Here is a 13547-nt window from a genome sequence, read left to right on the forward strand (position 1 = left end):
TCTCGGAGTCGGCCATAGTAGAAATGGCGGGTGTTAGCTTACGTGAATGACGGCGATCGTGCTCGAGATTATTATTGAAAAGCAAGTGTTCTGTGTGTGTTTTGCGACACGGAAACGATACCTTAGTATCATATGATTCATCTGGAAGGTAAAGATGCAGAATGTAGCACAAGGAACGACCTCGGATAGTCAGAAGCACGAAAAATCATCAAGCGTTCACCACGACATTGGAAAGACGTCGTCGACTCCCCAGTCTTCGAACTCCAGTCCTACGAAGTCAGAGACCGAGACCTTCTCCGAGTTGCAGCCACGCTTTATGGCAGACTCGTCAGACAGCGAGGAGGACAGTGTTTCAGAGGTAAATCTAGTCAAAAAAGCATGCCACGTCGTGGATAAGATATTGCTGCGACGAGAGGTTGAACGTACGCATGCACGCACCTACACACACTACACACGTACACATGAGCGCGCGCGCTCGCTCGCTCGCGAGCACACACATACACAACCCCTACAAATTCGTTGGTAGCTTCTGTCGTCCGTCTCGTCCAGTCACCACCACCTCCCCTCTGCCGTTTGCCCTGCTACTCCATTCGTTCGTTCCGTTCTTCTTCTTGTTCTTCTTCTTCCTTCCTTCTTATATGAACACTTGTATTCCCGACTCTCTCTCTCCTCTCTCTCTCTCTCTCTCTACGTGTGTGCGTGCGCGCGCGAGCACTCATTGTGCGAGTGGTCGCGTGCATACACATAGAAGCTGTGCGTGTATATAGACGTGTACGTGGAGGGGCACATTCGCACCAGCTTTCGATGAAATTTACTCGATTTGATGTTGATCTTTCCTTCAATATTTTCTTATTCCTTCGCCAATCTCTTTCTCGTTGCTTCATCGCAAAATATTCATTCGACAACATATGCAACGCGCAAAAACTCTGGTCACGACGGTGTGCGTAGAGTAAAAAAAAGTTGTCAAGTGGTATGCTATTATTTTTTCAACTAGATTCGTCTGGATTCTCGTGTACATGAAAATACGATTATAATAGAAACATTTGCAGACCAGGTAAAGTTATTATTCGTCGGAATCGATGTAAAAATGATCGCGATGCGTAACGTATGCCGAACGCGTAAAATTATGTCATATCGTTTATTCCTATTACACGCGTATAGTCGTACATTCTGTCGAATAAGTTATATGTTAGGAAACAAAATCGAGAATTTAACGGTATTAGAGGAGAGAAATTTGTTCATGCTAAATACGACGTACAAATTTGACATCGATCACACAAGATCGGTGACATAACCATAAAACAGTCGCTTGCAGTTCGTCTCGAGACAAATTGTGGTTAGATGTCTTAATTAAGAGTAAAGTAAAGACTATAAAGGAATTCGTGCAGGTTATATAATAGGAATGTATGCGTTAATAGTTTATCGTAAATGAGTGTCACAGTAACTTGCGTATACGATACTGTTACAAAAATTAATGCCTTGCTTCTTCGTATGTGTGTGTGTATATATATATATACACACATATATATTTGAAACCGTTTGTTTATTTTTCAACTCTCGCTTTTACGTGTTCTCAAATGCTGATGAAAATCTCGGCCGTCTCATCGATACCATAGCATCTAGAACGAAACGAAACGAAACGAGACGAAACGAGACGAGACGAGACGAGACGAAACGAAACGAGACGAAACGAAACGAGACGAAACGAGATGAAACGAGACAAGACTCTTCATTGAAATTACACGATACGAAATCGACGATGTGTGTAGGATTATTTTCGCGTATCGTAGCTTTGCATGCCCTATGATTGAACACGTACGTACTTAAACATGTATGCATAAGCGTTGGGCAAAGAACTCTGGTTAGCTGCACTGCATAACCAAGTGTGTGCGCACGCACGTGTACGCCTGTATACATATACGTATGTATATGCTTATAGAAATGGTCACTTATTACACCTATGTATAGACAAGTGCGCGCGCGCTCGTGTGGTTTCGTCGCACGCGTACGCATGCATGTACGTTGCGCGCGCGTGCTCGCGTGTCGGACGTTACCGTGCGTTAGTAATTTCGTCTGCGACGTAAACTTGGTGATGTAGGTACAGATATATTCTCGCGGGTGCGCGTATCTCGTCATAGTGCCTCTATTTCATGTACCTGCTCGCGCGCACGCTTGCTTGTGCGTGCGTGGCTGCGTGTTTGCGTGCAGAAGCGCGCGCGCGCGCGTGCGCGCGCGAGTGTATTTTACGTCCGTTTGCACTACGTTGTGCGCCACCCAGCGGAGTTCTCCTCGGCTGCGTTTCTCGCGTATTCGTGCGAGTTCGTGAGCCTGCTTGTCTGCTCGGTCGCCTTTACTTACCTTTCTTAGACGTTGATAGGTGTATTTCTACCTTGATCCTAACAACTAGTTCTTTCTGTAGCACTGTCAACGAGCTGTTTCAGCTCTATTCTTGCCATCGTCTTTACCGGTTGCTCGGCTCTCCTGTGTCGCTCGTGTTCGTGGGGTGGAAATTGTCGAGAGCAGAGCCACCATATTATTTTATATTCTACCAGCAGCGGTTATATAGAATCGTAGTTTTTCCTCGGGATTTCTTTTCTGGTGCGAACTATCGTATTAATTGATAAGTGTTCAAACGAGCAAACGGTACAGGACCATTTCTTTTTTACTTTGGATCGAACAAACAAACGAAACGCGTACGTACACACGCAGAGTGTAGCAAGGAAGTGTCAGTTTCGTCCTTCTTGGAATGGCTGCACATTGTTCTTATGTCTCTGTAGTAACTGGCAAGCGGTTTTAGTCGTTTAAAGAAGATAGGATACTTTCACCTCTCTTCTGATTTGCTTTTATGTCTCATCGGTTTCCATTCGTCGCGCGAGAGGATATGACCTCTACGCGAGATGTACGTACGATGATTAAGATTATGTGAAGTTTTTACCTTACTCTTAGCAATTACTTACAGATTTACTAGACAGTTCAAACGTGTACCACCGTTCTTTTATTCTCACAGTTTATTTCCTTCGAATCACGAATCATGTATCGTATCAAATTTTTATGGTGTCCATTCTTTGTTCCTTTCGCGTTTTTGCGATTTTGCGATTAAACCCTGACGACTACGACTAATATATGTCTTTGAAGGGAGTATAGTTCCCATCGCCACTGTCTCTTGTATTTTCGCGACATTGTATCTTACAAAGTAACCTCAATTTCCTAAAAATGCTTTCCTGAAAACATTCTTTTCTACTTCAGAAATATTTCTTCTGCTTGTTGCACAGAAACATTGAAACTGTAATGACTCAGCAATTCATTTGGTTAATTTTCATATTGTCCTTGAGTCTTTCGTACAAAATGTGTGCAGAGATACACGATTGGATCTTACGTAGCTAGTATTCTCAGTCTTTCACGATAGAATATTGTACTCCGATTAAAAACCCTAATAACTTTATGCAAAACTAGAAGTAGTTCATTTTAGTCGAAAGAACTCTACAAAATTGTGCTTGACATTTGTTAAATTTTACGAGAAATTAGAAAATATTTCATTCTTGTCTTTGTGATACTATGTTCTCTCTTCATTGAAACCATACATTACTTTTGCGTCTATATCCTCTTGTTTGTGTATTCAAATAATGTCTGTGTTGACGTTAATTTCTAAGAAAAACGTTGTTTTATAACTTACAGGTGGAGTGTTTTGCAATTGATCAGATTGAATTAGACGAAGGTCATCATTTAGAATCATCCAAGTTTTTATTGCCTCCGGAAGATCCAGAGAGATCTGTGGACCCTGAAACTCAGGCACGGTTAGAAGCCTTATTGGAAGCAGCTGGTATTGGCAAGTTGTCGTCGTCAGGCGATGGAAAGCACTTGGCTGACCACGAAGTGCTCCGTCGCTTAACATCAAGTGTTTCTTGTGCATTAGATGAAGCAGCAGCTGCATTAACTCGAATGCGCAGCGATAATCCACGCACACAAAACGAAAAACGCTCTCTAGTAGAGGCTTGCACAGACGGAGACGTCGGTACTGTCAGGAAGTTATTAACGGAAGGACGCAGTGTTCACGAGACTACGGAGGAGGGAGAGAGTTTGCTCTCTCTCGCCTGCTCAGCTGGTTACTACGAACTTGCTCAGGTTGGAAACTTGCTCGTGTATTGCTTTCCTTTTTGGTATTCGCAGAAAATTTTATTTGAAAATATGCAATAGAAATATTCAATAAACGTGGAATCGAGGTCAGGGCAATATTTAAAGAATATACCATGTAAATAGATTGTTGTCTGCCAAAAACTGGATAGTTACTTTACATAATGTATCTTGTACTCTCTTTCGATCATATATAAAGAAACATTTTTAACCTTTTAACTTTTTGGGGACGAGAACTACCTTTAGTGCATCTACTTTCTTAAGTGTTAAAGGAGCAAAAAATTATTATGTTTCATGAAAATATATGTGATATTGCTTCAGAAGAATAATTTTTTTGCTGTCTCAAAGGCAGCATTCCTGTCCGCAAAGGGTTAATATTTGAGCTAGAAAGAATTTGAATAGACAGAGTATTCCTCTTTAACAGAGAAACGTATTTGTATCCATTCAAATATTTATTATCTCTATATATTGTTATCTCTATTTTGTATCGCTTCTGTATTGTGTACTTGTTTTTGTCGCGAAGAGATTAATTCGATATTTGATTGCTTTCTTTGATCGATTTGAATATATTATTATATATAAATGTTGTAATATATATTTTATTGTATATTATAAAGTCGATATTTTGTTTTAATCACGTTTGAAGGTAATCGTGTAACTTGACGAGCAATTTGTTTTACAAACAGGTACTATTGGCAATGAATGCAAACGTAGAGGACCGTGGTATAAAGGGGGATTGTACCCCTTTAATGGAAGCTGCCAGTGCAGGGCATGTGGATGTTGTAAGCTTGCTTATCGCTCACGGAGCTGATGTTAATTCTCAATCTACTTCAGGTATAAAATTTGACAGAAATAATATGGCATTGTTGAAAAAGTAATATCATGGATTGTTTGTAATATAAAAACTGGTTATCCCATCCACTTGCAGAAATACATAAACACATAAAAGTTAAACAATTGTACTTATCTTTAGGTAATACTGCCCTTATGTATGGCTGTGCGGGTGGTCATGAAGAGGTAGTGCGAGTATTGTTAGAAGCGGGTGCCAATGTAGAGGATCACAATGAGAATGGTCATACACCGTTAATGGAAGCAGCCAGTGCTGGACATGTTCCAGTAGCTAAGATCTTACTACAACACGGCGCCGGAATTAATACTCATTCCAATGAATTTAAAGAATCTGCGCTGACACTGGCCTGCTATAAAGGACATTTAGAAATGGTTCGCTTTTTGTTAGAAGCTGGTGCAGACCAGGTATCTTTCGATGCTACTTGTCTTGTCCATGTCCTAACTATATGTTTCGTATCAACGAGATTTCAAGCATCTCAATTTCTAGGAGCACAAAACCGATGAAATGCACACTGCCCTTATGGAAGCATCGATGGATGGTCATGTAGAAGTAGCTCGATTACTCTTAGATTCGGGCGCGCAAGTCAATATGCCGACAGACAGTTTTGAATCTCCGTTAACATTGGCTGCTTGCGGAGGTCACGTTGATCTTGCAATGCTTTTGATCGAGAGGGGAGCGAATATCGAAGAAGTAAACGACGAAGGTTATACTCCGTTGATGGAAGCAGCGCGTGAAGGTCACGAAGAAATGGTTGCTTTACTTCTAAGTCAAGGTATTGTACAGGGGTTGTTGATCTACAATATTCTTGATCTGTTCACCCAGTAGGAGTATATCATGTAATATAATTATAATTTTAATGTAATGTATAGTATAATATGCTATGATATAATATAATAATGAAATCTTTATTTTCCATGGTCTACATACAGGAGCGAATATCAATGCTCAAACGGAAGAAACTCAAGAAACAGCGCTTACTTTAGCTTGCTGTGGTGGTTTTTTAGAAGTCGCAGACTTTCTAATTAAAGCAGGAGCCGACATCGAATTGGGTGCTTCTACTCCTCTAATGGAAGCCGCGCAAGAGGGTCACCTGGAACTTGTTCGTTATTTACTCGAATCCGCGGCAGATGTTCATGCTCAAACACAAACAGGAGATACAGCGTTAACGTATGCATGTGAAAACGGGCATACCGATGTTGCGGATCTCCTACTTCAGTTCGGTGCTGATTTAGTATGTCTTCGATCGTTATAATCGTTCGAATCGTTATATTAAAGAATACTTATAAACGAGCACTCTCTATGACCCCCCAATGTACTATGTTTCTTAATTCTTACGTCTTAATGCGTAGGAACATGAATCCGAAGGAGGCAGGACGCCGTTAATGAAGGCATGCAGAGCTGGCCATCTTTGCACAGTTCAGTTTCTTACATCGAAACGTGCAGATGTTAATAGACAAACTACAAACAACGATCATACTCCTCTCTCCTTGGCCTGTGCTGGTGGTCACCTTGCGGTTGTAGAACTTTTACTTGCACAATCTGCAAACCCGTTTCATAAGCTAAAGGTATCATTTTACGATCAGTTTAACAATTTAGTGGTGGCAATGTTCAATTTTTCGTGTGAATGCAATAGCATCGTAAATTTGTTGTAGGATAATTCTACGATGCTGATTGAAGCTGCAAAAGGTGGACATACCAGCGTTGTACAACTTTTGTTAGATTATCCTCACAGTATTATGATGAGTGCACCGCATAATGCTGCACCTGCTCCAATGTTACTTCCTCAACAACAACAACAACAACAGCAGCAGCCGCAACAACAGCAACCGCAGCAGCAGCAACAACAACAGCAGCAACAGCAACCGCAACAACAACAGCAACAGCACATAGCACATCAACAACGCATGCCTCATCAACAGCAAGCATCCACGACGCAATCGCAACACCAACAGCAACAGCAACATAGTGCAGAGCAATCGCAAGCGCAAAATCTCCAACCTAAACATAATACACAGAAGTCATTGTTAAGAAAAAATCGATCAGTAACCATGATGCCTGATACGAGTCTTACTTCGGCCGAGGCGCAACAAGTTCGTTCTCAACCCGCAGGCGAAGCGATCGTAGCAACTAAAGACGATACTAACATTTTGGATAAAGGCAGTGGAGGATTTACCAACCTTTCAGAACCGAATATTAGCCTTAGTCCGGCTCCAGCGCCGACCCCAGGTTTAAATGTTTCCGAAAGTCGAAAAAATACTCGACAAGAACAAATCTTACATAAACGGCAAATACTTGAAGAGTTACAGGTACGTCTATATGTTTAATGAATTTATGTATATGGGTTTCATAAAGATGATAATATTGTAAACGATGAATATTTCAGAGGGTAGAAAGGGAACTTCAAATAAAGGGCCCAGGCCATTGGTTCTCCGATTCAGGAAATTCCGTCTCGACTCAACAACAGCCTCAATCGGAAGAGTCCAGTGAATCAGATATATTATCACCAGGTATGTAAATCCTTCGTCTATCTGAGCTTTGTTCAGGGCAATAATAATTGCGTTGCATAAAATATTCTTAATAGTAATATTTTCGATCAAGGTACCAGTCAGGCAATTTCGCGGTATTACGATGCTTTCCTCCAAGGAACGCAACTTGGACAGGAAATGGCACGTAGGTCTTTAGCTCCCGAGATTTTTCCTACAACAAATGCACTCTCTCTTGCAACGATACCTGTCACGTCGTCCGTTCCATTGGTTACTTCTAATACATCTTCTACGACTACGCCGAGTCCTCCAAGCATATCTACGCCTCCTACTGTCATGACTGTTTCTCAACCTATTACCGCGAGTAGCGATGTTAGCCAAAACACAGCTATAAGTGATCGCCCAAAAGCGAAGCCCGTCTCGAAGAAAGAGGGGAAAAATATCCGTAAAGCTACCTCCAGTGTAGTAGGTGGAAAATTACAACAGCAACAACAACAACAGCAGCAGCAGCAGCAACAGCAGCAGCAGCAGCAGCAGCAGCAGCAACAACAACAGCAGCAGCAGCAGCAACAGGCAACGTTAATGGCTGGACTTCAACAGCAATACCAACAAAAACAACGACAACATACCTATCAAGTACAACAGGTGCATCAACTGCAACAACTTAATCAACAGCTTCAATTACAGCTCGATCAAGTTCAGGTTCGTTTTTCTTTTTTTGTACATTTGTTATTATTATTACTATTATATATACATACCGTAATTGGAAATATTATGTACAATACAAACAGGTACAACAACAGCAACAGCAGCAACAACCACCTCAGCAATCCCAAATTCAACAACAATCGTTACAGTCACACCAACAACAGCATCCGCAGTCTCAACAGGAATCTGGTCCGGTGACTGCTAATGGAAGCAACATACTCATGCCTACTCAATTAATGTCTCATCTTCATTCTGCGCATACACATCATCTTCACGATCAGGTAATTTTAAATGATCCGACGAATTTGTAGCGTTTACGTTTCTGAAATTAATACGAATTGCATTTGTAGCAGGCAACTCAGCAGAATCTTGCAGAGCAGGCCGATCCTGAATTGGCAAGACTCCATCGGGATGGTGCTTGTCCGTTTGTTGCCGCTGCTCAAAAAGCAAAGGCGCTATGTACCAGCGAAAGTGTAATCAAATTGGAAGATGGCACGCATATTCCCTTGGACGACGCTTTTGAAATTTTTCGCTCCATCAGTTTCGACGACACCGTTGATGGTAATTATTATCGACCTTTTTGATTATCGTCATGACTTATTTCGGAAATGTTTTGAACATTTCAGTAGCGACGGAAGATCAAGAAAAGCTTGAACTGAAAAGGTTAGAGGTTTCGAACAGTAAAGATTCGCAACACCCGCAACAACAGCCGCAGCAACAACAACAGCAGCCGCAGCAACAACAACAGCAACAACTGCAGCAGCAGCCGTCGCAGCAACAACAACAATTACAAAGTGCGCAAATAGTTCAACAGACGAGCAGTCCTTATACATCTCAAGAGTATTTCACGAATCCTGTGCTATCGGTACCTTCTGTTTCGTTACCAACCTTGCCTTCGCTTCAAGTCACCAGTGCTGGTGTTCAGATACAAGCAGACATATCGACCGGTGTACAATTAACCAGTACGCAGTCTTTACAAAATCTACCATTCAAGGATTTGAAAGATTTAAAACATTTGAAAGACTTTCAAGATGGATATCTCGAAGGTTTACGGTGCCGCTTCCAACCACAGTTACTACTTCAATCGTCGCAAATAAGTAAGTTTGAATATTTTTTGATTTTATGTCAAGTATAGTACAGTATAGTATAGTATAGTCGGTGCCACATAGAGAAACATATATTTCTGTATTCAGCATTTCCTATGCAAGCTCTACCAAATGTAACCGAAGCAAGTGGAATAATAGATACCATACCCCATCAAACGAACGATTACACACAATCGACAGCCTGCAACACTAATCAAGTTCAAGTGGCTACTCAAACGCAAGCTCCGGTCACAACAACCGCTGCCACTATCGTTGCTTCGGACAAAAAGCAGGTTTATACCGCGCCAGCGACCGGTAAAGGGAAAAAGGGAAGATATCCGCTTTTACCTCAACAACAATCATGCCAACAGCAACAAACTGCCAATACCCAACAACAAACTCCTAATTTTCCCACTCAAAATTACCAATTAGATCCGACGACAGGTAAGAAGAAAGTCGATAACGACGGAGCGGGGAGGACGATAGTATTATTATAATTGATTTGCGATTTTAGTTGCCGGTCAGTACACAACGGGCGTTCCAACGGTTGGGGGTTACACGACTAATCAAGTACCACCAGCACCATTTTCCTGTATGGATGTGGACTCTGAAACAGACAGTAATCACGATACTGCTTTAACTTTGGCGTGCGCCGGCGGTCACGTGGAGCTTGCCGAACTTTTGTTGAGTCGTGGCGCAGATATAGGTAACATCTTCAAGCAACAACAGGCGATTACGTTGATTTTCGTTTGCTCGAAACGTTCGTAACGTTAACGTTAAGCGTTCGAATCGGTTCAATCCAATTTCATTGAATTTTTCAGAACATAGAGACAAAAAGGGATTCACTCCGCTTATATTGGCTGCGACAGCTGGACACCATAAAGTCGTAGAGATCCTTTTAAATCACGGGGCTGATATAGAGGCTCAGTCCGAACGTACCAAGGATACACCTTTATCTCTTGCTTGTAGCGGCGGTAGATACGAAGTGGTAGAGCTTTTACTTAATCGAGCTGCCAATAAGGAACATCGTAACGTTTCTGATTACACACCTTTAAGCCTGGCAGCATCCGGCGGTTACGTTAATATAATAAAGCTTCTTCTCAGTCATGGTGCTGAAATTAATTCCAGGACTGGCTCAAAATTAGGTATATCTCCGCTCATGCTTGCTGCTATGAACGGTCATGTTGGTACGTCTTTATATATATACATATATGTGTGTGTGTGTGTGTATATGTATATACATATACATATTTATTCTAAAACGTTTCGTTGTTACATCGATTGTTAATATGATTTTTGTACATCGAAAAAAATGTGTCGCTAGAATGGTAACCTAATAATAATTGACGACACAACTTGTAGCGGCGGTGAAGCTGTTGCTTGACATGGGCAGTGATATAAACGCTCAAATCGAGACGAATCGTAATACAGCGTTAACGTTGGCGTGTTTTCAAGGAAGACACGAGGTAGTCAGTCTTCTTCTCGATCGTAAAGCGAATGTCGAACATCGTGCTAAGGTAAATACCATCAGAAAATGTTTCTCGATATCGGATCCCGACGAATTGTTTATCGATTCGTTGACGGAAATAGAAAAGAATAGCGTAAACGTACATGTCGCATCGAAACATGTCCATATTATTCGCAGACTGGTTTAACACCGTTAATGGAAGCTGCAAGTGGAGGTTATGTAGAAGTCGGACGCGTTTTACTTACCAAGGGAGCAGATGTGAACGCCACCCCTGTTCCATCGTCTCGCGACACTGCTCTCACTATCGCCGCCGACAAAGGACACTGCCGTTTCGTAGAATTACTATTGGCGAGGTAGATTTTTACTTGACTTACGTTTTTGACATCACATATTTCTTTGGTCGTCCAACGACGAGCTCCGAATACAAATACATAAAATTTCTTTGTTGTTCGGCCATGTTACAGAGGGACACAAGTGGAGGTGAAAAATAAGAAGGGAAACAGTCCGTTGTGGTTAGCGGCAAATGGTGGACATTTGAACGTCGTTGATCTGTTGTACCATGCCGGCGCGGATATCGACTCGCAAGATAATCGTAAAGTACGTATTATCGAGATATGTACTCCGAAAAACGAATCGACGGCCTGTCCTGGTCTAGTCTAAGTCCGTAATCTTATTCTTCAGTAATCTTATTTCTCGGCTAGCCTCGTTCGATCGCGCTATAACCCGAGGCATGCTTCGCCCTATTATACCATTATACTACGTTAGGATGCATTGATAAGTAGGCCTGTTTGTTGTGTCTTGATGAAATTTAGGTGTCCTGTTTAATGGCTGCCTTCCGCAAGGGACATATTAAAGTAGTGAAATGGATGGTAAATCACGTTACTCAATTCCCAAGTGACCAAGAAATGACTAGGTACATAGCCACCATAAGCGACAAAGAACTTCTCGAAAAGTGTCAGGAATGCGTGAAAGTAATTCGAGCAGCGAAAGAAACTCAAGCAGCGAAAGCGAATAAAAACGCGACAATACTGTTGGAAGAATTGGATATGGAGAAAACAAGGGAGGAATCGAAGAAAGCAGCGGCTGCTCGTAGACGGGAACGAAAGAAAAAAAAGAAGCTCGAGAAAAAGGAGGAGAAGAGAAAATTGCACGAGGAGTATAAAAAGAACGAAGGAACATACGAGGACAAGGAGGAGAACGGAAAGAAGTCTGGCGACGAGGAGTGCGATAGAGCGGACGACAGCGAACACGAAACTGGCGACGGTTCCGAGAGGATGGACAGTATGCCGTCACCGGTTAATAGAAGTCCGGAAGATCCCGACAGAGAAGAAGGAGACAGTGGAATCGATGCGAACAGCCAGGGCAGCTGTAGCAGCAACGACGTCAAAGCTAGGGAGAAAAAGAAAGAGAAGAAGAAAAAGAAGACGAACAGCCCTGCCAACAACGAGAAGGACACGTCTCCGCAGAGATCACCGAAAACCGTGATCGCTCAGAGCAACAACGCGTTGACTCAAAATTCCATCACGCCAACTAAATCTCAAAATAATAATACCTCCGAGAAGTAAGTCGAATGGGATACTATCGTATTTTTAGTAGATTTTATTACATTTGATTTATGCTACACTCTCTATACTCTACAGGGTGAGCCGAAAATGTGTTGTATTTCTTTGAAAAGTATGATTCCCAAGGTCATTTGAAATAAGTTTTTCCTTTGCGAAAAGGTCTTCGGCGGCTCTGTTAAAGAGTTACTAGCGAAAAACATAGACCAATCGGAGCGCGGACACAGCAGGCGGATCCTGACTCAGCCAATGCCAACGCCACGCTCAGCGGGCGTTGTAGCCGAGCTGGAATCCCTCTGCTATAGCCGCGCTCTGATTGGTCCGTGTTTTTCGTTAATAACTCCTTAATAAAGCCGTGGAGAGCATTTTCGCAAAGGAACAAGTTGCTTCGAATGACTTCAGGAATTGTCCCTTTCAAAGAAGTACAACATTTCTGGGACCACCCGTGTACTTTGCAGTCTATAATTGTATAACTATATTCTATACTGTATAGAAAATATAGATGTGCCGCCCTCATCGCATTAGTCGTTTAAATCGATTTCAATTTTTAGAAGGATCGTGACCAGCGTCGCCAACGGAGCATCCGTGTCCACGATATCCGTTACGACGAGTGCCAGATCCTCGACCATCAATTGCAGCGAACGTAAACTAAAAGGTCAGTTGGTTTTCGAGTCGTCGAGACACCCTGCCGATAGGGAAGATTTCGAGGCAACCGGCAACGAAACCTACATACCCGGTAAAGGGAAAAAGTCTTACAACAATCAATACGATGGAGACTCGTTGAACACTACCGCAAAGACCAACGCTTCCACGACAAGTCCAAAACAAGGGGGCAAACGCGAGGAAGGATGGAAAGAAGTCGTGCGAAAGTAAGGAAACCGATACAAACAATTCCATAATTCTATCGATTTCCCTTTTACATTTATCTTTCAATTTACCTTTTCTTTTCTTTCTTAATTTACCTTGTAGTTTATCTTTTTAATTCGCCACTTATAAGAAGTCTAACTAGAATGAATCAAGACGATGTAAACGTAAACATTTTCGAAACAGGGGACAGTCCGATGATTCAGGAAGATTCATGAATTCACCGTTTCGTTCGAAGAAGGTTTCCGTTCCACCTAATGCTATCAGCCGGGTGATAGGAAGAGGCGGTAGCAACATCAACGCTATCAGAGGCGCTACGGGAGCTCATATCGAAGTGGATAAACAAAGCAAATGTCAAGGCGAACGAATTATTACTATCAAGTACGATTTCAAGCTCGT

The 13547-nt window shown here is 42.1% G+C and overlaps 1 protein-coding gene across 9 annotated transcripts in view; it reads left to right on the forward strand.

Moving 5' to 3' along the window:
- Positions 1–13547, forward strand: part of Mask (multiple ankyrin repeats single KH domain) — a 21751-nt gene continuing 8204 nt past the window's right edge. The window contains exons 1-23 of one of the 9 annotated variants that reach the window (XM_076799047.1): positions 1–358; positions 3676–3826; positions 3914–4122; positions 4818–4965; positions 5105–5385; positions 5468–5753; positions 5911–6212; positions 6331–6546; positions 6634–7287; positions 7365–7488; positions 7580–8166; positions 8256–8453; positions 8523–8733; positions 8799–9269; positions 9366–9701; positions 9772–9963; positions 10079–10444; positions 10620–10774; positions 10903–11078; positions 11190–11322; positions 11538–12286; positions 12836–13153; positions 13335–13529. In XM_076799047.1, the coding sequence (XP_076655162.1) occupies positions 155–358; positions 3676–3826; positions 3914–4122; positions 4818–4965; positions 5105–5385; positions 5468–5753; positions 5911–6212; positions 6331–6546; positions 6634–7287; positions 7365–7488; positions 7580–8166; positions 8256–8453; positions 8523–8733; positions 8799–9269; positions 9366–9701; positions 9772–9963; positions 10079–10444; positions 10620–10774; positions 10903–11078; positions 11190–11322; positions 11538–12286; positions 12836–13153; positions 13335–13529 (6662 nt within the window). In that variant the 5' untranslated portion in view covers positions 1–154. Of the gene's footprint in view, positions 359–1788; positions 1816–2290; positions 2900–3675; positions 4123–4817; positions 4966–5104; positions 5386–5467; positions 5754–5910; positions 6213–6330; positions 6547–6633; positions 7288–7364; positions 7489–7579; positions 8167–8255; positions 8454–8522; positions 8734–8798; positions 9270–9365; positions 9702–9771; positions 9964–10078; positions 10445–10619; positions 10775–10902; positions 11079–11189; positions 11323–11537; positions 12287–12835; positions 13154–13334; positions 13530–13547 lie in introns of those variants that run through there. The other 8 variants (XM_076799048.1, XM_076799043.1, XM_076799046.1 and 5 more) reach the window with 8 other exon arrangements.

This window comes from Halictus rubicundus, chromosome 13 (assembly GCF_050948215.1).
Source record: "Halictus rubicundus isolate RS-2024b chromosome 13, iyHalRubi1_principal, whole genome shotgun sequence".
NCBI classification, from domain to species: domain Eukaryota; kingdom Metazoa; phylum Arthropoda; class Insecta; order Hymenoptera; family Halictidae; genus Halictus; species Halictus rubicundus.